Here is a 22,026-nt window from a genome sequence, read left to right as displayed (position 1 = left end):
CTGCACCCCTGGCCTCCCCCAATTTCCGATGCTCCAGGGTCCTCAGCGCCCCCCATCCCCGCTGCCCCTCGCTCCTGCTGGGCTGTGCCCCCCGGTGCCGCTGCCCCACGGGCCCCCGAGAGCCCCCGGTGCCCCCCAAGCCCTGATCCCCCCCCGTCACTCCCACGCAGGGCCGGGCGCTGGATGCGCCGTGGGTGATTCATCCTGCTCCAGCCCCCCCCGCGCCGACAGCAGCCAAAAATAGCGCTGCGGGAGGGGGGGGACCCTCCACATCACCTCCCGCCCCCCCCGCCTCACCGGCGGCTGGCCGGGATGGCGGCCACGGGCCGCTGTCCCCGACAGCCCCAGCCCCGGGGCCGCGGGAACCGGGACCAGGGACCCCACGCTCCGGTCGGCACGGTAAAACGGGGATGGAGAGGGGCGGGATGGGGGGGTCCACGATGAGAGCGGGGGGGGGGGGGGTGAGGGGACAGCCCCCAGGCCCCGGGGGTGTCTCACGGAGGGGACCGGGAGGATTTTCCCCCGTTTTCCCGGCTGGTCGGAGCGGGATGAGCGGCTGTCGCCATGGGAACCGGGCGGGCAGGGATGGGAAGGATGGGGGTACCGGCAGGGATCGGGGTACCGGGAAGGATGGGGGTGTGGGCAGGGATCGGGGTACCGGCAGGAATGGGGTGTGGGCAGGGGAAGCAGGTGAGGCAAAGGGAGGAGAGGGAGGAGGATGAGGAGGGGGCGCAGGAAGGCATTTGAAGAATGGGATTTAGGGGTGCGGGCAGGGCGGGGGGGACACAGCCTGGCGAGCTCGGGACCCCTCCTTTACTGGGGAAACTGAGGCAGGGAGAGGGGACACCCCATGCTGGGGGACTTGGGGGGGTCTCACTGCACCCTCTCCCCTCTCAGTGAGCGAGTTCCGCCCCCGTCCCCCCTGAGCCCGGCCATGCCCAGCGCCGCGGTACCACCGGGGGGGCTCCCCATGATCCCGGCCGAGGGTTCGGCGCTGCTCCGCGCCGTCTCCCAAGGGAAATTCCGCCTGACCCGCCTGCTGCTCGAAGGGGGAGCCTACATCAACGAGGGCAACGCGGCGGGCACCACGCCGCTGATGGCAGCGTGCAGGGCGGGCTACGCCGAACCCCCCGAGCAGCCGCGGATGGTTCAGTACCTCCTGGAGAACGGCGCCGACCCCAACATCCCCGACAAAGCCGGCAGAACGGCGCTGATGCACGCGTGTGCCGAGCGAGCCGGCCCCGCCGTGGTCGCCACTTTGCTGGCCCACGGCGCCGACCCCAGCGCCCGGGATTACGGCGGGGGCTCGGCGCTGGTTTATGCCCTGGAGCGGGGGGACCGGGAGACGCTGCAGGTGCTGCTGGACGCGTGTCGGGAGCGAGGGCGCGATGTCATCATCATCACCTCGGCCACGTCGCCGCGAGGCACCAAGACCACCCGGCAGTACCTGAACTCGCCCCCGTCGCCCGCTCTGTGCGCGTCCCCGTCTCAGGTGCAGGTGCGGGCGGCGGCGGCGTCGCCGGGGGCCGGCGGGAGGGATGAGGAGCGCGATGTGTTCCGCTTCCCTCCCGCCGCTCCCGCCGCTCCAGAGCCGTCCCGGGCCGGGCCCAAGCGGCAGCTGAAGAGGCTGAACTCGGAGCCGTGGGGGCTGGCGGTGCCGGGCGTGGAGGGGATGCGCGGGGGACACTCGGAGGGAAGCGCGGAGGGGACACAGGGACCCCCAGAGGGAGCACGGAGAGCTTTAGATGAGATATGGGGAGCCCCGGAGGGGACACGGGGACCCTCGCAAGGGTCGTGGGGTTCTCCTGAGGGGTCCTTAGAGGGGACACCGGCCCCCCCGGAGCAGCTGGCAGCAGGGCTGGAGGGGCTGCGGCTGCGGCCTCGCCGCCACAGCGTGGAGGGACGCGAGGGCTCGGGGCTGCCCGGAGCCACCTGGGCAGAACGGGTGCCCGCCGCGCCAGCCCCGGGCCGTTGGGTTCCCGATCCTCCTCCTCGGGGCAAACCCCTACGACGGGAGCCGCCCAACGCCGAGCTCGGCCCCGCTGCCGGGCCGCTGCGGCAGCCGGCGGGGCTGCTGGAGCGCCGGGGCTCCGGAACGTTCCCCCCGGAGCCTCCGGGCAGGGCGGGGCTGCTGCCGCCGCTGCCGCCCCGGGCGCTGCTCCGCCGCCACTCCATGCAGCCGGAGGCTCTACGGCACCTCGGGGCCTTCTGCGGGGGGCTGGGAGCCGAGCCTGGCTCGTAGGGACCCCTCCCCAGGGTTCTGGAGACCCCCAAACCCCCCATCAAGGCCAGGAGCCCTTGGGGAAAGCCTCGCCCTGCTCTGGACCCTGCTGAGGGTCAGCTCCTCCATCCCTCTGTCGGCACAAAGTCTGCACGAGCCCGAATTTGGGGAGCTGGTGGGTGCACCCCAACTGCCAGGGTCCCCCCAGGGTCCCCCTCCTGCTCCTGCCTCATCCTCCCAGCAGCTTTTTCCCCCAGGGTCTGGTATTAAAGGCCCCAGTGTAGCTCAGTGGCTGTGAGTGAGGGGTGCTGGGCACATCAGTGGGATTGGGGGCACAGCTGTTGCATCCCAATGGCAGTTTTAAGGGGAAAAAAATGGGTTTTTTTTAAGATTGTTCTACTGCCAGGCTGGGAGGGATTCCCAGGATCCTTGGGGATCCAGCAGCTTGGATGGAGAGGGATTTTAGGGAAAGGGGTTTGGGAGCTTTGATGAAGGACAAAGAACAAGACAAACTTAGACAAAATCTTGTTATTTGACACAAAACAAGGAATGCCCAGTGGGATAAATACCATGGGAGATTTAGGAACCATTTGCCTGGAGCATGAAAAAAAAACCTCCCAGGATATTCTGGGATGGGGAGCTGGGAGGGATCCCCCCAAAACCCAAGGGAAATCCCCCCCAACCCTCAGAAACTGCTGCTTCCCTCATACTTGTCCTTTGAAAACAATAAAATTCCATAAAACCCACATTTCCCCAGGGGAATGGAGCTGGTTTGGCTCCTCCAGGCTGTGTACAGAGCCCAGTTTTCCCAGTTTCCCACCAGTTTGGAGGTGGAACATCAATGGGAGGAGGTTTGGATCCATCATCGGCGGCGCCGGTCCGGACTGCGGCTCCGCCGGCGCCCGCCCCTGGAAAAGAGGGAAAAGTGAGGAAGGGAAAGGGGAAAAAAAGGGGAAAAGGGGTAAAAAATATAAGGGAAAAAAGGGTAAGGGAATGGGGAATGTAAAGGGAGAAACGGGGAAAGGGAAGGGGAGAAAAGAGGAAATGGGGGAAAGGGAAAAGGAGATATGAGAATGAGGAATGTAAAGGGGGAAAGGGAAGGAAAGGGGAGGAAAGAGGAAAAAGGCAGGGAAAAGAGGAAATGAGAGGGAAAAGGGTGCAGGAAATGGGGGAAAGGGTAGAGGAAATGGGGAAAGGAGAGGGAAAAGGGTAGAGGAAATGGGGGAAAAGGAGGGAAAATTGTACAGGAAATAGGGGAAAGGGAAAAGAAAAGGGGAATAGGAAATGGGGGAAAGGAAAGGGAAAAGGGAGGGAAAAAGGTACAAGAAATATGGGAAAGGAGAGGGAAAAGGGTACAGGAAATGGGGAAAGGAATGGGAAAAGGGTACAGGAAATACAGGAAAGGAGAAGGGGCACAAGAAATGGGGAAAAAGAAAGGGAAAAGGGAAGGAAAGAGGTACAAGAAATATGGGAAAGGAGAGGGAAAAGGGTAAAGGAAATGGGGGAAAGGAATGGGAAAAAGTACAGGAAATAGGGGGAAAGAAAGGGAAATGGGAGGGAAAAAGGTACAAGAAATATGGGAAAGGAGAGGGAAAAGGGTACAGGAAATGGGGAAAGGAATGGGAAAAGGTACAGGAAATATGAGAAAGGAGAGGGAAAAGGGTACAGGAAATGGGGGGAAAAAGGAAAAGGGTACAGGAAATAGGGGAAAAGAAAGGGAAAAGGGAGGGAAAAGGGTACAGGAAATGGGGGAGAGGAGAGGGAAGGAAGGAGTCCAGGAGAGGAACATTTTGGGGTATTTTTGGGGTATTTATCCCTATTTTAACCCCGCCACCCCCATAACGGGGCACGGAACTCCCCCATTGCCCTCACCGAGGGAAATCCCGCAATTCCCTCCCGTTGCCAGCCCCTGGAATTGCCAGGAATCCCCTGGAATTGCCAGGAGCTCCCTCACCTCCTCTTGCCCTTGGGAGGGCCCCTCACAAAGCACCAGTCCACGCTGACCGGCTGCCCCATCAGCTCCTGCCCGTTGAGCCCCTCCATGGCCGCCTGCGCCTCCTTGTACGTCTCGTACTCCACCAGCGTGTAACCCTGGAGTAGGAAGGGCTCAGGAGTGGGGTTGGGAACACACAGACACCAGGGGAATGAAGGTTTGGGGTGCACAGACCCCCCTGGCACTCCAGGTTTAGGATTGGGAATGAGCCCAGCTCAGGTTTGGGGTGCACAGACCCCCTGACACCCCCAATTTAGGACTGGGAATGAGCCCAGACACCATAGGAACTCAAATTTGGGGTGCACAGACCCCCTGGCACTCCAGGTTTAGGATTGGGAATGAGCCCAGGCACCATGGGAACTCAAATTTGGGGTGCACAGACCCCCTGACACCCCAAGTTTAGGACTGGAAATGACACAGACACCAGGGGAACTCAAATTTGGGGTGCACAGACCCCCTGACAGCCCAGGTTTAGAACTGGGAATGAGCCCAGCTCAGGTTTGGGGTGCACAGACCCCCCTGACACCCCCAATTTAGGATTGGGAATGAGCCCAGCTCAGGTTTGGGGTGCACAGACCCCCTGGCACCTCAGGTTTAGGATTGGGAATGAGCCCAGGCACTGGGAGAATTCCCAGCTCAGGTTTAGGGTGCACAGACCCCCTGGCACCCCAGGTTTAGGATTGGGAATGAGCCCAGGCACCAGGGGAACTCAAATTTGGGGTGCACAGAGCCCCCGACACCCCAGGTTTAGGATTGGGAATGAGCCCAGCTCAGGTTTGGGGTGCACAGACCCCCCTGACACCCCCAATTTAGGATTGGGAATGACACAGACACCAGGGGAACTCAAATTTGGGGTGCTCAGACCCCTTGACACCCCAAGTTTAGGATTGGGAATGACTCCAGACACTGGGAACCCCAAGCTCACTCTGGGGTTAGGACCAGGAATGGGAATGACCCCAGGCACCATGGGAACTCAAATTTGGGGTGCACAGACCCCCCAACACCCCAGATTTAGGATTGGGAATGACACAGACACCAGGGGAACTCAAATTTTGGGTGCTCAGACCCCCTGACACCCCAAGTTTAGGACTGGGAATGCCCCAGGCATTGGGGGATCCCAGCTCCCAGCCCAACTCCCAGCTCAGTTTTGGGGTGCAGGAAAGCTCCCCATAAATCAATTTGGAGCTGCAGATACTCCCATAACCCCCAGAATTGGGGGGCACCTCCCACCCTGGAGCTTGGGGGGGTCCCCAAAAGTGCCCCCTCCTGACCTTGAGGTACCCAGTGCGCCGGTCCAGGTTCAGGTGGATGTTTTTGATCTCCCCAAATTCAGCAAATCTGTCGTGCACGTCCTCCTCGGTGGCCTCCTCGTGCACCCCTGTCACAAAGAGGATCCAGCCCTCCACGGCTGGGCAGGAAAATTGGGGGGTCACAAGGCTGGGAATGAAGATTTGCCCCCCCAAAAATCCATGGAGCCTCCCCCAAGGGTGAGATTTGGAGGTTGAGGCAAAAGTGATGCTGGGAAAGTGGGGAAGAATCATCCCAATGTGGCACCAGCTCCTTCTTGTTGCTGTGGTGGGTCCCCAAAAAAGGGTTTGTTACCCCAAAATCCCCTCTTTTTCAGCTAGGAGAAGGAGATGGAGGCCCAGATCCTCCAGATCCTGGGTGAGGTTGGGAAAAGCTGAGCCCAGCAAAGCCGAACCCAAATCCAGATCCCATTTCCCACGGGGAAAGTGCCCCTGGTGACATTTGGGATTCCATGGGGCCCTCAGGAAGGAGCATCTGCCCCCAAATTCCCCCATTTCCACCTTGGGAAAGGGATGTGGAGCTGGGGTTTGCCCTAAAATAAATCCTGGGAATGAGGGGAGGGGAAGGATTGTCCCAGACTAAAACAAATCCTGGGAAGAAGGAAAGGGAAAGGGAAAGGGAAAGGGAAAGGGAAAGGGAAAGGGAAAGGGAAAGGGAAAGGGAAAGGGAAAGGGAAAGGGAAAGGGAAAGGAAGGTCCCAGCCTAAAATAAATCCTGGGAATGAGGGAAGGGAAGGGATTGTCCCAGCCTAAAATAAATCCTGGGAATGAGGGGAGGGATTGTCCCAGACTAAAACAAATCCTGGGAAGAAGGAAAGGGAAAGGGAAAGGGAAAGGGAAAGGGAAAGGGAAAGGGAAAGGGAAAGGGAAAGGGAAAGGGAAAGGGAAAGGGAAAGGAAGGTCCCAGCCTAAAATAAATCCTGGGAATGAGGGAAGGGAAGGGATTGTCCCAGCCTAAAATAAATCCTGGGAATGAGGGGAGGGATTGTCCCAGACTAAAACAAATCCTGGGAAGAAGGAAAGGGAAAGGGAAAGGGAAAGGGAAAGGGAAAGGGAAAGGGAAAGGGAAAGGGAAAGGGAAAGGGAAAGGGAAAGGGAAAGGAAGGTCCCAGCCTAAAATAAATCCTGGGAATGAGGGAAGGGGAGGGAAGGGGAGAGGAGGGAAGGGATCCTGGGAATAAAGAAAAGGATTATGCCAGCCTAAAAGAAATCCTGGGAATGAAAAAAGGGAAGGGATTGTCCCAGCCTAAATTAAATCCTGGGAAGGAGAGAAGGGACTGTCCCAGACTAAAAGAAATCCTGGGAAGAAGGAAAGGGAAAGGGAAAGGGAAAGGGAAAGGGAAAGGGAAAGGGAAAGGGAAAGGGAAAGGAAGGTCCCAGCCTAAAATAAATCCTGGGAATGAGGGAAGGGAAGGGGTCCTGGGAATAAAAAAAGGGATTATGCCAGCCTAAAAGAAATCCTGGGAATGAAAAAAGGGAAGGGATTGTCCCAGCCTAAAACAAATCCTGGGAAGAAGGAAAGGGAAAGGGAAAGGGAAAGGGAAAGGGAAAGGGAAAGGGAAAGGGAAAGGGAAAAGGAAAGGGAAAGGGAAAAGGAAAGGGAAAGGGAGGTCCCAGCCTAACTTAAACCCTGGGAAGAAGGGAAGGGACTGTCCCAGCCCCCTCAAAGCCCTGCAGGTCCCCAGGGTCCCCTCACATCTCTGTGGCCCTGGCTCGTCCCCGTCCTGCTCCACGCTGTCGTAATCTTCGCGCACCCGAGCGCGGGATCCTTCCTCTGGGAAAACAAAAAGGGGGGGAAGAACAGGACCCCCAAACTTCAGGGGTCACCCAGAGGGCCAGGGAAGGGGTCTGGGGGTGTTTTGGGGTCTCACCTGAGCCGAAGCCGCGGCCCTTCCGCTTCTTGGCCTTTTCTTTCAGCTTGTGGATGCTCTCTGGTGGGGATTGGGGATCAGGGGGTCAGCAGGAGCAGGGAGCCCCCCAGAGGGACGGGGACCCCTCAGCCTGGCTGGGAGGGCTGGGAATGACCACTGGGATGGGAATGACCCTCTTGGGAATGACCACTGGGATGGGAATGACCACTGGGATGGGAATGACACTCCTGGGAATGACCACTGGGATGGGAATGATCCCCCTGGGAATGACCACTGGGATGGGAATGACCACTGGGCTGGGAATGACACTCCTGGGAATGACCACTGGGATGGGAATAACCCCCTGGGAATGACCACTGGGATGAGAATGACCACTGGGGTGGGAATGACCACTGGGCTGGGAATGACCACTGGGATGGGAATGACCACTGGGATGGGAATGACCACTGGGATGGGAATGACACTCCTGGGAATGACCACTGGGATGGGAATGACCCTCTGGGAATGACCACTGGGATGGGAATGATATCCCTGGGTCAAGAAAAACCCACCCGGGCCGGGCAGGACCCCTTGGGCTGGGCAGGACCCCCGGTCCAGGCAGGGCCAGCCCCGGGCAAGCCAGGACGGTCTCCCCGTGACGGGAATGACCCAACCCGGGCCGGACAGAAGCCCCCGAGTCCCTCCGGGCCAGGAACGGACAGCAGGACCCATCTCCCACACGGGGAATGACCCCCCGAGCCAGGCGTGACCCCCCAGCACCGAGCAGGAGCCCCCTGGCACCGGCAGCAACCCCCGGCCCGGGCCCGGGCTCTCCCTGAGGCCGACGCGGCCAGAGGCGGCGGGAGCGGCTCCGCTGAGCCGGGACCCGGCCGAATCGCTCGGCGGGGCCGCTCTGGGCCGGGCGGTATCGCCGCAGCCCCGCGCTCACCGTCCCCGTCCTCGTCCATAGCGAAATCCTCTCCGCCCGCCTCATGAAGATCCAGTACGTCCGCCATCTTGCCGCGAGTAGCGGTGCACGCCGGGAGCGCGCCGGAAGTGGGAGGGAACAGAGCGGAAGTACAGGGGGCGGCCATATTGGGAAGGGGGTGTGGCAGAACGGCCAGGGCGGCCATATTGGGGAGTGTGGCGGAAGTGTAGGCGCGGCCATATTAGGAATGGCGGTGAGCGGAAGTTTCCGGGTCCGCCATTTTGAGAAGGTCGCGACATCTTGCCGCCATTTTGAGAAGGTCGTGCTGGTTCTTTTTCCTTCGGGACTTTCGAATCCCGGGAATTTTGAACCCGGGGAATTTTAAACCCTAGGAATTTTGAACCCCGGGAATTTCGAATCCCGGGAATTTCGAATCCCGGGAATTTTAAACCCTAGGAATTTTGAACCCCGGGACTTTTGAACTCTGGGAATTTCGATCCCCACACTGATGTGGCTCAAAGCGCTTTTGGGCACGACTGGCCCCCCAAAAATGAGCAAGAGCACCAAAGTTAACCAAAATCGCTGGGTTTATTGTAGAAAATCCACATTAGTGTTTATCCCGTAATTTCACTGCCTCAACAAGGAGCATGAGTTTCTCCATACTGAGAAAATCTGAATTTTGTTAATTTTACGCCTTCCACGGAGATCCAGAGCCTCCAAAGTGGCACCTTGATCCCACAAGCAATGGAATATCCTCTTTTTTTCCCTTTTCTTTTTCTTTTTTTAATTCCACAGCAATGGAACTCCCAAAGTCCTCCCGGATTTGTTTATTTTGAGCATAAAGAACTGGGAGGGTTTTCAGGGATTCCCATAGGTGTGGAATAAATTGCGGGATTAACTCCATGTTACTCCTAAATCAAATTTTCCCAATATTTCAGTAAAATTACACCCCACAACCCCCTCACCCCCCCCCCCCCATCCCTTTTAAAATCCAATTTCCAGCGACATCAAATGTTAATAGTGTTTGTAGAAAGTATAAAAAATATATAAACCCCCAAAATAAGCTCGTTAGGATGTGGATATAAAAATGGGGTACCTACAGATAATGGAATTATTCCAATTTTATCCTAAAACAATGATTATTGCTGGAATATCCTGTGGTCAGGCAGAGGGAAGGAGGAGGGTGGGAATAGTGGAATCTGCACGGTTTAAGGGGATAAGAAGTGGGAAAAGCTCTAAGCTGGGGTGAAAAAGGAATTCTGGCTTGGAATTCAGTTTGTATTCCCAGTCTGCCGGGGAAAAGGGGAGTAAGATGGAAATTTCCATGGATAAATTGACATTTTTCTTGGGTGAACTCGGAGCTGTTTGAACAATTCCATGCCATAAAAGGGGTTTTAAAGCTAAATATAGTCTAAGTTCCATATGGATACAAAGGATAAGGAATGATTAGTGCAAATCCCTCCCTCATCCACAAACTCTCCAAGACTTTTCCAACCTTTTCCAATGCTGCTATTTGGCTCCAGACAGGGCAATTCCAGGGGGAAACTGCAGACCCTGCTGTGCTTGGGATTGGAATGCTGCAGGCTGATCCCAGATTTAATTCCAAAATTAAATCTAGATATTGCACGCCTTGGCACTCACTCACCTAATTAAGGAGCTCATCAAGGAGGTCTAATTGATCCCTTTCTGCTGCAGGAGGGAGGGGATCCAAGGGGTTTTTCCAGAGGAAACACTGGATTCCATGGAATCCCAACTGCTCCAGCAATGATGGAATGAGGAGAGGACAAAACCTGGGATCTGAACCGCGAAAAAAAAGGGACAGGGAAAAAAAAACCTGCAGGGATTATGAGGGAATAAAAAGTTCCCTAGGGAATAAGGAGTTCTCAAGGGAAGAACGAGGAGGCTGAGAAGCAGCTCTTAAAAACCAGGATGAAATTGCTAAAATCCATTCAGGAGCTTTTTCCCTAAATTCAGGACCTTTTTTTCCCCCCCGCTAAATTTCTTCTAAATGTGCAAACGGGCTGAGATTTGGGGGAAGGGTTTTGGGATCACCGAGGGTGGAGGTTTTGGGGTTCAGCAACCAGAGGAGTGTGCTGAGCCCAGCTGACCAGCTGCCAGCAGCAGGATGTCCTTCTTCTCCTTGTGGAACCTCAGCTCCTTCCCGGCCAGCCGGGCCTCGTCCAGCTCGCGCTCGGTGGCCGCCAGCTCCCGGGAAAGGGCTCCTGGAATGTTCTGCTCCCGGTTCACCCAGTCCAGGGCCATCTGGTTTCGGATGTCATCGTCCAGAGCACGGTGGGAGTAGTGAGCAAGGACTTCCTGGTGGGAACGGGAGGCAGAGAATTGTTGGAATTGGGGGGGGAAAAAAAAACAAACCCGGTGCGGGATGTAATAGGGTTGTTGGAAATTGGGAAGGAACTTTAAGGGAATGGTGGTGGTTTGTGAAGGTTGAGGTAGGGCAGAGGTTGGGAAGAGTTAATTGATAAAGTAGGGATTTAGGAAAAGGGGATCCTCAATGGATGCACCCTGGGTAGTGTGAGAGCCCAGGCAGGGCTATAACCAAGGTGAAGCAAAATGGTCACAAAATGAACCCAAGATGGGTCACAAAATGGACCCAAAATGGTCTCAAAATGAACCCCAAATGGGTCACAAACTTGACCCAAGATGGGTCACAAACTGGACCGAAGATGGGTCACAAACTGGACCCAAGATGGGTCACAAAATGGACTCAAAACGGTCACAAAATGAACCCAAGATGGGTCATAAAATGAACCCAAAATGGTCACAAAATGGACTCAAGATGGGTCATAAAATGGACCCAAAATGGTCACACAATGGACCCAAAATGGATTCAAAACAGTCACAAAATGGACCCAAGACGGTCACAAAATGAACCCAAAACGGTCACAAAAGGGACCCAAGATGGGTCACAAAATGGACCCAAAACGGTCACAAAATGAACCCAAAATGGTCACAAAATGAACCCAAGATGGATCACAAAATGGACCCAAGACGGTCACAAAATGGACCCCAAATGGGTCAGAAAATGGACCCAAAATGGGTCACAAAATGGACCCAAGACAGTCACAAAATGGACCCAAGATGGGTCACAAAATGGACCCAAAATGGTCCCAAAATGGTCACCCAGTCACAGGTCTCTCACTTTCATAAGTTCTGCTCTATTTGCCTATTGGAGTTAATTACAGCTGCAGCCCATCAAGTCTCATTTTCCCCGTTTTCTCTCTTCAGCCCACATTGTTCATGCTCTTGGGCCTGGAGATTTGGATCTTTTGTCCCTCACGAGGCACCAGGGGAAGCTCAGCAGTGGGAAGGAGCAGCGGGACGGAGCCGGGACTCACCTGGCGCGAGCACTGACGCTCCCTCATGGCCTTCAGGCTCCCATTCCAGTGCAGCAGCTGGAAAACTGTCATCAGCTCCTGGGATGGCAGGAGGGAGGGTTTAAAATGCAAAATCTGAAGCCACCAGATGTGCTGGGACTGCTCAGGGCTGGGTGACTTCCACTCGTGTGTTTTGGAAGGTTGGTAGCATAAAATATTCTTTACTGTGTGTAAATAAACTGTCATAAACGCTGGTGAGCAGGGTGATAGAATAAAGTGATTTAGGCACCTCGTTAGGGAATTCTACATTTAAAATTAAATGCAGTGAGTCTCTAAAGTGGGAGGGTCACTAAGAGAATGTTCCCTGTGAGTATTTGCTTTGCAAATGCAGGTACATATATTTATATCTGTAATATATTTATAACATGTTTCTATAATTCCATATATGTGTGTACTTGCATGAGAGCAGATACCCCATTCCCAGCTGTTCTCCTAATCCTGATCCACATTCCAGAACCTTCCCCTGGCAGGTCAGGCTTCCCCTTGTCCAGATGTTTTCCCCCATATTCCAATGGGATGCCAAGGTTGTGGTTTGGGGTCATGGCACCACTGAGCCCCAAACCCAGCACCAGACTTTGGGGGAAATACCTTTCCATCTTGTGGGAGCTCTTTGTGCCCCGTTTTTAAGGATGAATCCCACTAATTAACTGGACTGCTGCAATTAGGACATTTGGAAATATCACAGGGACAGCGAGAAAAAACCAATTCTAAGGGTAGCATTGGGATTACCCCAAACCTGATCAGAATCAGAAAGAAAATCTGAGTTCATTTCCCTAAAAATACACTTGGGAGACCAACCCAAACATCCCTTGAGCAAAGCAGGAGTGGGACCTGGGCAGAAGAGGAGCAGGATCTGCACAAACTGGACTCAGCACCTGGAATTCCAGCATGGATTTCCCCTTGTTGGACTCCAGCATGAAGCGGAAGGCGCCGATCCCGGTGTTGGGATTGTCTGCCTCTTCTCGGTTGCCCTGCAGAGAAATCCCAGCTATGGAGCAGCCCCGTTCCCACTCCTGGGAATCCTCACCCCTGGAATCCCCAGTGGGATTCAGGAGGGCCTGGTGGCAGCACAGGCTGAGCTGTCACACGTGGATGTGAGAGGCTGGTGAGACACAGGAAAAACTGGAGCAGTTTTCCCAGAATGGATTTGGGAAGCTTCAGGGAGCTGGAGATAAACAATGAGAGCCAAATATTACAACCAACCTGCAGCTGGTGCTCTGAACAATCTGTTTTGTGTGGAATTAGAAATAAGTTTAGAAATAAATTTAGAAATTTGAAATAATTAGCTTCTGATTGGGATGGTGTGAATTGTAACATCTGTATTGCTTCAGCCTACACATGAGACTGAAAAAACTAGAAATAAGTTTAGAAATTACAAATAAATTTAGAAATTAGAAATACATTTAGAAATTAGAAATAATCAGCTTCTGATTGTGATGGTGTGAATTGGAACACCTGTATTGCCTCACCCTACACGTGAGACTGAAAATGGAATTAGAAATAAGTTTAGAAATTAGAAATAAATTTAGAAATTAGAAATAAATTTAGAAATTAGAAATAAATTTAGAAATTAAAAATAATTAGCTTCTGATTGTGATGGGCATGAATTATAACACCTTTATTGCCCCACCCTACACTTAAGACTGAAAAATAACTAAAAATAAGTTTAAAAATTAGAAATAAATTTAGAAATTAGAAATAATTAGCTTCTGATTGGGATGGTGTGAATTGTAACATCTGTATTGCCTCACCCTACACTTGAGACTGAAAATGGAATTAGAAATAAATATAGAAATTAGAAATAATTCGCTTCTGATTGGGATGGTGTGAATTGTAACACCTGTATTGCCACACCTGCCTCACCACACGAGACTGAAAAAGCAACTAGAAATAAGTTTAAAAATTACAAATAAATTTAGAAATTAGAAAGAATCAGCTTCTGGTGGTGATGGTGTGACTCTACCATTTCTCTGTATTGCCTCACCCTACATGTAAGACTGAAAAAGCAACTAGAAATAAGTTTAAAAATTAGAAATAAATTTAGAAATTAGAAAGAATCAGCTTCTGGTGGTGATGGTGTGAATTATAACACCTATATTGCCTCACCCTACACGTGAGACTGAAAATAGAATTAGAAATAAATTTAAAAATTAGAAATAAATTTAGAAATTAGAAATAATCAGCTTCTGATTGTGATGGGCATGAATTATAACACCTGTATTCCTTCATCCTACACATAAGACTGAAAAAGCATCTAGAAATAAGTTTAGAGATTAGAAATAAATTTAGAAATTAGAAATAATCGGCTTCTGATTGGGATAGTGTGAATTGTAACACCTATATTGCCTCACCCTGCACTTAAGACTGAAAGAACAACTAGAGATAAGTTTAAAAATTAGAAATAAATTTAGAAATTAGAAAGAATCAGCTTCTGGTGGGGATGGTGTGACTCTACCATTTCTCTGTATTGCCTCACCCTACACGTGAGGCTGAGAACGGAACGGAATTTTCCAAAGCGCCTCGGAACTGCCCCATCCCAGGGACAGAAAAGGGCTCAGTGTGACCCAACCAAAGCCCAGAGAAGCCCCCATGCTCACGTTGAAGGACGCCAGGGCCTCAGAGACGCTCTTCTCGATGAAGTCGTCGGTGATGCGGCGCGAGGGGTGCTCGTTGAACACGGAGTTCATCAGCGCGATCTTGGCCGCGCTCCGGCGCGCCTCGGCCTTGGTGGGGCAGAACTGGGGACACACGGCCACGCTGGGGACACCCCAGGACCCCCACGGCCCCCCCAGAGCACCAGCAAAGGGGGCTGGGGGGGGGGGGGTTAGGAAATGGCACCCCCAGATCAGAACTGCCCACGGTGCTGGTGATTGGTTTGATGGAATTCGTTTTGTCAGACCCAAAGTGTTGGCAAATCGCCCCCCGAGATCAGGATGTGGGGACCAAAAGAGCTTCAGAACCACCCAGTATCTTCTCAATTAATGAATTGAATTTAATTAATTTTTTCAGACCCAAAGTGTTCCCAAATTCCTCCCAAAGACACGGATTTTGGGACAGAACCAAAAGAGGTTCAGAACCTCCCATTGCACTCTCAATTGATTCATTTAATTAAATTTAATCCTGGGAAGGAGGAGGAAGGATCAAATCCTGGGAAGGATCAAATCCTGGGAAGGAAAAGGAAGATCAGATCCAACAGTTTTCCCTGATATCCCCTCTCCTACCTCAGCACTAACTTGGAAGTGACCAGAACCAGGCAATAAAGGCCACCAAAACCTCACAATCCACAGCCAAATCTTCCCAGACTGGGGATTTACAGACCAGGAACAACTTGCAACTGAAGAGGTTCAGAGGCAGATGCAAGGAGGAGAACACCCAGAAGGGATGAAATATTTGGAAAATGATCCTGGTGGGGTCCTGGAGGGGCATTCCTCAGGAATATCCTTGCAACTGAAGAGGTTGCAAAATCCACAGGCAAATCTTCCCAGACTGGGATCTGAGGAGGATTTACAGACCAGGAGCAACCTGCAACTAAACCTCCTTGCAACTGAAGAGGTTTAGAGGCAGATGCAGGGAGAGGATATTTTGAAAATGATCCTCCTGGGGTTCTGGAGGGCATTCCCTGGGAATTTCCTTGCAACTAAAGAGGTTTGGAGGCAGATGCAAGGAGAACACCCAGAAGGGATGAAATATTTGGAAAATGATCCTCCTGGGGTTCTGGAGGGCATTCCCTGGGATTTCCTTGCAACTAAAGAGGTTTGGAGGCAGATGCAAGGAGGAGAACACCCAGCAGGGAGGAGAACACCCAGCAGGGAGGAGATATTTGGGAAACGATGCCGAGGGGCATTCCCGGGCTGGGGACGGTACCTGGAAGCTGCCGAAGCAGCTGCCCCCGGGCAGGGTGACATAGCAGACGTACGGGGGGCTGGCGGCCGGCACCATCTCGTAGAGAACCAGGGCTCCGTTGCGCAGCTCGGCCCCGCGGGATTGCTTCATCTGCCAGAACTCCTGCAGCGCCTCCACCACGTTCACTGCCCGGAGGAGGCGCGGGGAGAGGGAAAAGGGGCATGGAGAGAGGGAAAAGGGGCGTGGGAGGAAGGAAAAGGGGCAAGGAGAAAGGGGTGAGAATGGGAGGAAATGGGGCATGGAAAGAAGGAATTGGGGGCGCAGAAAGAGGGAAGGGAATGGGGCATGGAAATAAGGAAAAGGGAATGGGGAAGGAAGGAAGGAAAGAAGGAAGGAAGGAAGGAAGGAAGGAAGGAAGGAAGGAAGGAAGGAAGGAAATAGGGCACGAAAAGAAGAAATTGGGGCATGGAAAGAGGGAAAAGGGGGGAAGGAAGGAAGGAAACGGGGCATGGAAAAAGGGAAAAGGGGGTGAGGAAGAAAGGAATTGGGGCATGGAAAGAAGGGAAGGAAGGTAGGAAGGAAGGAAGGAAGGAAGGAAGGAAGGAAGGAAGGAAGGAAGGAAGGAAGGAAGGAAGGAAGGAAGGAAGGGAATGGGGCATGGAAAGAAGGAAAATGGGGTGAGGAAGGAAGGAAGGGAATGGGGCACGGAAATAAGGAAAAGGGACACGGAAATAAGGAAAAGTGAAAAAATGGAATAAGGGACAATCGCCCCCGGCGCAGCCCGGTCTGTCGGCATCCCCCGCTCACCCCGGCCGTAGCCCTGCGTGTGCTTGGCGAAGCTCCGCACCACGGCCTCCACCGCCTCCCTCAGGACCGCGGGCGGCCCGGGCACGGCCCCGGCCCCCGGCCCGGGGGGCGCGGGAGGGCCCTGCAGGCCCAGCGGGGGCGGCGGCGGCGGCAGCCCCAGCCCCGGGCCCAGCCCTGATCCCGCTGCCGGTGTTGGGCCGAGCCCCGCGGGGGCCCCGGTGAGGCCGGGCCGAGCCCCGCGGGGCCCGGTGCCCACCCCGGGCTGCAGCCGCTGAGCCCGCACCGCCTCCATAGCCGCGCTCCCTCCTCAGCGCCGCGCTGTCAATCAGCACCGATCGGCGCTCAGCAGACCAATAGGAGAGCCGAAACGGGGAAAGGGAGGCGGGGAAAGCATCAGAAGACCAATCAGAACGCGGTGCGCGGTTGGAGGGGCGGGGTCAGGGCGCGGCGCACTCACCCACTAACACAAATAGCGGTGTGTGGTCACGGGGCGGTAACGGGGCCAGGATTTGGTGTCAATTGACCAATCGCGTTGCTGGATTTGTTAGATTGACAAGGGAAGAAACGAATCAAAAATGCAGAAAGCACAAACCAGGAGAGATGACGGTGCGAGATGATAGGCCCACTCTTATTGATCAGGAGAAGCAATTAATAACAAAACAAACCAATCAAACTCTCGGACACAGATTTAGAGGCGGAGATTACGCTGTCGCCCATTCACGGGCTCTGTTTTGGTAAAAGTGGGAGGCTCCGCGCTCAGCCAATGGGAAGGAGCCGCGGCCGTACCGGACGTGACGCTTCCGTACCGGGCTCGGTACCGGGCCCGCGCCATGGAGGCCTGGGTGCGCTTCAGCGCCCAGAGCCAGGCCCGGGAGCGCCTCCTCAGGTGCAGCCGCGGCTCCCCGGGCCCTGCGGGCAGGGGAGGTTCGGAGGGAGTTACCGAGAGCCCGGGGAGGGGGATCACGGGGCTCCCGGGGCGGAGAGGCGATCCCAAAGAACGGGGGATTCCCCGGTGATGTCCCCGGTGCCCCCCGTGACTCCCTCGTTGTCCCCAGGGCCGCCCAGTACGCCTGTGTCTTGGCCGGGGCCGCGCTGAGCCGCTCCGCGAGCAGCTCCGGGGGCAGCTCCGGGACTCTGAGCCGGCTGCAGCAGCTGGAGGCGCACCTGAGCCTGGGCCGCAAGCGTGAGTGGGGCTGCGGGAGCAGCGAGGGTTGGAGGGGGGAATTTGGGGTCGGTGACCCCCTGGTGTGTCCCCTCCTTCCTGTAATGCTGCATTTGGGGGGGTTTTGAGGTAGGATTTTGGGGTTGGTGTCCCCTCCCTCCTGTAATGCTGCATTAGGGGGGCTCGGCTGAGGTGGTGAGGGGAGGCCAGGGCGGTTTTGAGGGGGGATTTTGGGGTCTGCACGGCCCCAGTGAGCCCCTCCTGTAATGCTGTGGTTGGGGGGACTCGGCTGAGGGGCTAGGGGGGAATTCAGGGCGGGTTTGAGGGGACATTTTGGGGTCTCACACCCTCAGTGACCCCCTCCTGTAATGCTGCATTTGGGGGGTTTTGAGGGGGGGATTTTGGGGTCTGCACACCCCTGTGACCCCCTCTTGCAGTTCTGCATTTGGGGGCTCGCCTGAGGTTCTGGGGAGGGGCCAGGGTAGTTTTGAGGGGGGATTTTTGGGGTCTCACACCCCCAGTGACCCCCTCCTGTAATGCTGCATTTGGGGGGCAGCTCAGCTGAGGTGCTGGGGAGGGGGATCAGGGCAGATTTGAGGGGACATTTTGGGGTCTCACACCCCCGGTGACCCCACCCTGGTGTCCCCTTCTCCCGCAGTTCTGCGTTTGGGGGGCTCAGCTGAGGCTCTGGGGGGGGCCCAGCGCTCGCTGCACCTCCCTGACCCCGTGCTGCGTTTCTGCCTCACCCTGTCCCACCTGAACCGGGCTCTGTTCCTGGCCTGTGACAACGTCCTGTGGGCTGGGAAAACCGGGATCCTGCCCGGCCTGGCCATGGAAAAATGGAGCCAGAGATCCTTCAGGTGAGAGAGGGGTCGGGGTTTGGTGCGTGGGGAGGTTGGGAAGGGCTCCTGAGGTTGGGAAAGGCTCCTGAGGTGTGTGGGGTGGGCAGGGAATGGAATTAGCCCGGGGAAAATAAGGAATGGGGATTGCCAAGGGGAGGACAGGGAATGTGATTTCTGAGGGAGGGCAGGGATTGGGGTTGCCCTGGGGAAAAGAAAGAATGGAATTCTCAAGGGCGGATAGGGATTGGGGTTCCCCTGAGGAAAGTAAAGAATGGGATTCCCAAGGGAGAGCAGGGATTTGGGGTTCCCCTGGGGTAAAGAATGAATGGAATTCCCTGAGGGAGAGCAGGGAATGGGGTTCCTGAGGGAGAGCAGGGAATGGGATATTCTCCTGGGGAAAATAAATAATGGAATTCCTGAGGGAGAGCAGGGAATGGGGTTCTCCTGGGTGAAATAAAGAATGGAATTCCCACGGGGAAAATAAGGAATGGAATTCCCGAGGGAAAGCAGAGAATGGAATTCATGAGGGAGAGCAGAGAATGGGGTTCATGAGGGAGAGCAGACACTGGAACTCCCCTGGGGAAAATAAGGGGTGGAATTCCCAAGGGAGAGCAGGGAATGGGGTTCCCTTGGGGAAAATAAAGAATGGAATTCCTGAGGGAGAGCAGGGAATGGCGATTCCCCTGAGGAAAATAAAGAATGGAATTCCCGAGGGAGAGCAGGGAATGGGATCCCCCCTGAGGAAAATAAAGAATGGAATTCCTGAGGGAGAGCAGGGAATGGAATTCCCACGGGGAAAATAAAGAATGGAATTCCTGAGGGAGAGCAGGGAATGGGGTCCCCATGAGGAAAATAAAGAATGGAATTCCTGAGGGAGAGCAGGGATTGGGGTTCCTGAGGCAAAGCAGAGAATTGAATTCCCGAGGGGGTCCTTGGATCTGGGAGCACAGGAATTTTCGGGATGTCCCTAAATTCCAGAGGCAGCTTGTCCCCGGGAGAGCAGGAATATCTCGAAGGCTTTTTGGGAGCTCCCTCCTGCGCTCCTGGGCCCGTCTGGGCTGTGCCACCCCTCCAGTCATTTCTGTGGCTGCTGGGGAGCACCCGGACCCTTCGTGCTTGCCCCTCGTCCTCTCTCTCTCTCATTTTCCCCCTGCTCTCCCCAGGTATTACCTCTTTGCCCTGGTGGTGAACCTCAGCAGGGACGCCTACGAGGTCCGGCTGCTGCTGGAGCGCGCTGAGGCCGCCCGGAAACGCGGCAGGAGCCCGGAGAGCAGAGCCCAGCTGCAGGCTGAGGGCAGGATGCAGCACCTGCGGCTCCAGCTGCAGCTCCAGCTGCAGCTGCTGCTGCAGGTGCTGAGGGACAACCCCCCCGTGCTGCTGGACCTGCTGAGGAACGCCTGCGACCTGGTGATCCCCCTGGAGAAGCTGGGGCTGTGCAGGAGCAGCCCCGCCATCGTGGGGTTCTGCGGGCTCGCCTCGTCCCTGCTCTCCATCATCACCATCCTCCACCCCTGGCTCAAGCTGAAGCCATAGTTAGCCTTGAGGATTTGGATTTTGGGGGGTTTTTGGGATTTTGGGGGGTTGTGGCACCTCTGGAAGTGACTGGCTGGTGCCATTGCCGTCATTCCTGACTCCTTGGAGCCACGAAGTTCCGGCATTGGATCCCACAGGGACATGAACTCCCCAAAATGTGTTTTGTTCCCATTGACTTTTAGGGAAAAAATAGGGGTTCAATGTTCCCCCTTTCTGTCTGGGAAGAGCCCTTCACATGGATCCAGCTAATGGAGAATATTTGGGGCTGGGAAATGTGGATTTGGGGCTGGAAAATGTGGATTTGGGGCTGGGAAATGTGGGGTTCTGCGGGCTCACCTCGTCCCTGCTCTCCATCATCACCATCCTCCACCCCTGGCTCAAGCTGAAGCCATAGTTAGCCTTGAGGATTTGGGGAATTTTTGGGATTTTGGGGGGTTTTGGCACCTCTGGAAGTGCCATTGCCATCATTCCTGACTCTTTGGAGCCACGAAGTTCCAGCATTGGATCCCACAGGGACATGAACTCCCAAAATGTGGTTTTGTTCCCATTGACTTTTCCAGGAATTGTAGGGGTTCAATGTTCCCCCTTTCTTTTTGGGAAGAGCCTTTCATGTGGATCCAGCTAATGGAGAGTATATGGGGCTGGAAAATGTGGATTTGGGGCTGGAAAATGCGGGATTTTGGGGCCGGAAAATGTGGGATTTTGGGGCCGAAAAATGTGGGATTTTGGGGCTGGAAAATGTGGGATTTTGGGGCCGGAAAATGCGGGATTTTGGGGCCGGAAAATGCGGGATTTTGGGGCCGGAAAATGCGGGATTTTGGGGCCGAAAAATGTGGGATTTTGGGGCTGAAAAATGTGGGATTTTGGGGCTGAAAAATGTGGGATTTTGGGGCTGAAAAATGTGGGATTTTGGGGCTGAAAAATGTGGGATTTTGGGGCTGAAAAATGTGGGATTTTGGGGCTGGAAAATGTGGGATTTTGGGGCTGGAAAATGCGGATTTTGGGGCTGGAAAAGGCGGGATTTTGGGGCTGGAAAACGTGGGATTTTGGGGCTGGAAAATGCGGATTTTGGGGCTGGAAAATGCGGGATTTTGGGGCTGGAAAAGGCGGGATTTTGGGGCCCGGAAAATGTGGGATTTTGGGGCCGGAAAATGCGGGATTTTGGGGCTGAAAAATGCGGGATTTTGGGGCCGGAAAATGCGGGATTTTGGGGCCGGAAAATGCGGATTTTGGGGCCGGAAAAGGTGGGATTTTGGGGCTGGAAAATGTGGGATTTTGGGGCTGGAAAATGTGGGATTTTGGGGCTGGAAAATGTGGGATTTTGGGGCTGGAAAATGCGGATTTCTTGGGGCTTCTCCTGGCTTTTTTTGGGGGGTAAAGCCACGGGATTGGGGTGATTCTGGTGCCAGATAATGCATCCAACCCCGAATTGTTTGGATTTTTTTTTCCTGCCTTATAAAAAAAAAAAAATCCGAGTGCAGGGAGAGGAGAACGTGTGTCAGGGATAAATCCATGGCTTTGGGGGCTCCAAATTCTTAAATTCCAGAGGCGGATTTTCCTTGGATCTGTCCCTGGGAGTGCAGGAATTTTTGGGATATTCTTAAATTCCAGGGGCAGATGGTCCCTGGGAGAGCAGGAATATCTTGAAGGATTTTTGCAGCTCCATCCTCAACTCCTGGGCCCATCTGGGCTGTGCCAAAGGTTTTTCAGGCATTGAAGGCTTTGGAGCAGGGTGTGAATCCCAGTGGGAATTGGGTGGGAAGCGCTCCAGGGGATCCCACGTGTCCGTGTAATTAATTAATGAATAATTGAATTATTAAAGTGCAGCAAACACGGCCTCAAACACTCCCGGAGCTCTTGGGGCCGTGGCCCTTCCCCGTTCAGGGGGAGGAAACTGGGGCTGATGCCCCCTAAAACCTGGTTCTGATACTAAACCTGGTTCTGATATTAAACCTGGTTCTGATACTAAACCTGGTTCTGATATTAAACCTGGTTCTGATACCCACTAAACCTGGTTCTGATACTAAACCTGGTTCTGATACTAAACCTGGTTCTGATACTAAACCTGGTTCTGATATTTAACCTGGCTCTGATACCCACTAAACCTGGTTCTGATATTAAACCTGGCTCTGATATTAAACCTGG

General features: G+C 54.4%; 4 protein-coding genes across 5 annotated transcripts; 2 read left to right on the top strand and 2 right to left on the bottom strand.

Moving 5' to 3' along the window:
- Nucleotides 1–5: 5 nt before the first annotated feature.
- Nucleotides 6–2,967, top strand: ANKRD34A (ankyrin repeat domain 34A). Its single transcript, XM_071417434.1, has 2 exons — nt 6–399; nt 898–2,967. The coding sequence occupies exon 2, from the start codon at nt 935–937 to the stop codon at nt 2,240–2,242; it is 1,308 nt and encodes a 435-aa protein (XP_071273535.1). The 5' UTR covers nt 6–399; nt 898–934; the 3' UTR covers nt 2,243–2,967.
- On the bottom strand, nt 2,735–8,466 carry RBM8A (RNA binding motif protein 8A). Its single transcript, XM_071417437.1, has 6 exons — nt 8,321–8,466; nt 7,393–7,452; nt 7,218–7,295; nt 5,486–5,622; nt 4,176–4,312; nt 2,735–3,129 (listed from the first exon to the last, which is right to left on the bottom strand). The coding sequence occupies exons 1-6, from the start codon at nt 8,463–8,465 to the stop codon at nt 3,084–3,086; spliced, it is 603 nt and encodes a 200-aa protein (XP_071273538.1). The 5' UTR covers nt 8,466; the 3' UTR covers nt 2,735–3,083.
- A 402-nt stretch (nt 8,467–8,868) lies between these two features.
- Nucleotides 8,869–16,678, bottom strand: LIX1L (limb and CNS expressed 1 like). Its single transcript, XM_071417435.1, has 6 exons — nt 16,345–16,678; nt 15,559–15,722; nt 14,292–14,432; nt 12,570–12,665; nt 11,656–11,733; nt 8,869–10,615 (listed from the first exon to the last, which is right to left on the bottom strand). The coding sequence occupies exons 1-6, from the start codon at nt 16,634–16,636 to the stop codon at nt 10,373–10,375; spliced, it is 1,014 nt and encodes a 337-aa protein (XP_071273536.1). The 5' UTR covers nt 16,637–16,678; the 3' UTR covers nt 8,869–10,372.
- Nucleotides 16,679–17,072: 394 nt separating this feature from the next.
- On the top strand, nt 17,073–21,891 carry PEX11B (peroxisomal biogenesis factor 11 beta). Of its 2 annotated transcripts, XR_011676883.1 has the most exons (5): nt 17,073–17,230; nt 17,400–17,527; nt 18,165–18,366; nt 19,512–20,155; nt 21,126–21,891. XR_011676883.1 is itself a non-coding variant. In XM_071417292.1 (4 exons), the coding sequence occupies exons 1-4, from the start codon at nt 17,175–17,177 to the stop codon at nt 19,879–19,881; spliced, it is 756 nt and encodes a 251-aa protein (XP_071273393.1). In that variant the 5' UTR covers nt 17,073–17,174; the 3' UTR covers nt 19,882–20,452. The 2 variants fall into 2 exon arrangements, 1 of the variants encoding a protein (XP_071273393.1); XM_071417292.1 differs by lacking the exon at nt 21,126–21,891 and having other exon boundaries at nt 19,512–20,452.
- Nucleotides 21,892–22,026: the final 135 nt, after the last annotated feature.

The sequence above is a fragment of the Agelaius tricolor genome, unplaced genomic scaffold (assembly GCF_023055355.1).
Source record: "Agelaius tricolor isolate 1412-34295 unplaced genomic scaffold, bAgeTri1.0.p SCAF_69, whole genome shotgun sequence".
Classification (NCBI taxonomy): Eukaryota; Metazoa; Chordata; class Aves; order Passeriformes; family Icteridae; genus Agelaius; species Agelaius tricolor.
The sequence above is the reverse complement of the archived record's forward strand: the minus strand, read 5'-3'. Positions and strand labels throughout refer to the sequence as shown.

Bases quoted from the DNA above. Each gene is read 5' to 3' on its own strand.
- ANKRD34A (XM_071417434.1), top strand. From the start codon at position 935: ATGCCCAGCGCCGCGGTACCACCGGGGGGGCTCCCCATGATCCCGGCC.
- RBM8A (XM_071417437.1), bottom strand. From the start codon at position 8,465: ATGGCCGCCCCCTGTACTTCCGCTCTGTTCCCTCCCACTTCCGGCGCG. The intron at 5,623-7,217 runs GTGAGGGGACCC...TTTCCTGCCCAG, and splicing joins CGAGCCAGGGCCACAGAGAT to CCGTGGAGGGCTGGATCCTC. The intron at 4,313-5,485 runs GTCAGGAGGGGG...TTCCTACTCCAG, and splicing joins GGCGCACTGGGTACCTCAAG to GGTTACACGCTGGTGGAGTA.
- LIX1L (XM_071417435.1), bottom strand. From the start codon at position 16,636: ATGGAGGCGGTGCGGGCTCAGCGGCTGCAGCCCGGGGTGGGCACCGGG. The intron at 15,723-16,344 runs GTGAGCGGGGGA...TCCTCCGGGCAG, and splicing joins CACGCAGGGCTACGGCCGGG to TGAACGTGGTGGAGGCGCTG. The intron at 12,666-14,291 runs GTGAGCATGGGG...ATTTCTCTGCAG, and splicing joins AGGCCCTGGCGTCCTTCAAC to GGCAACCGAGAAGAGGCAGA.
- PEX11B (XM_071417292.1), top strand. From the start codon at position 17,175: ATGGAGGCCTGGGTGCGCTTCAGCGCCCAGAGCCAGGCCCGGGAGCGC. The intron at 17,231-17,399 runs GTGCAGCCGCGG...CGTTGTCCCCAG, and splicing joins GCCCGGGAGCGCCTCCTCAG to GGCCGCCCAGTACGCCTGTG. The intron at 17,528-18,164 runs GTGAGTGGGGCT...CTTCTCCCGCAG, and splicing joins CCTGAGCCTGGGCCGCAAGC to TTCTGCGTTTGGGGGGCTCA.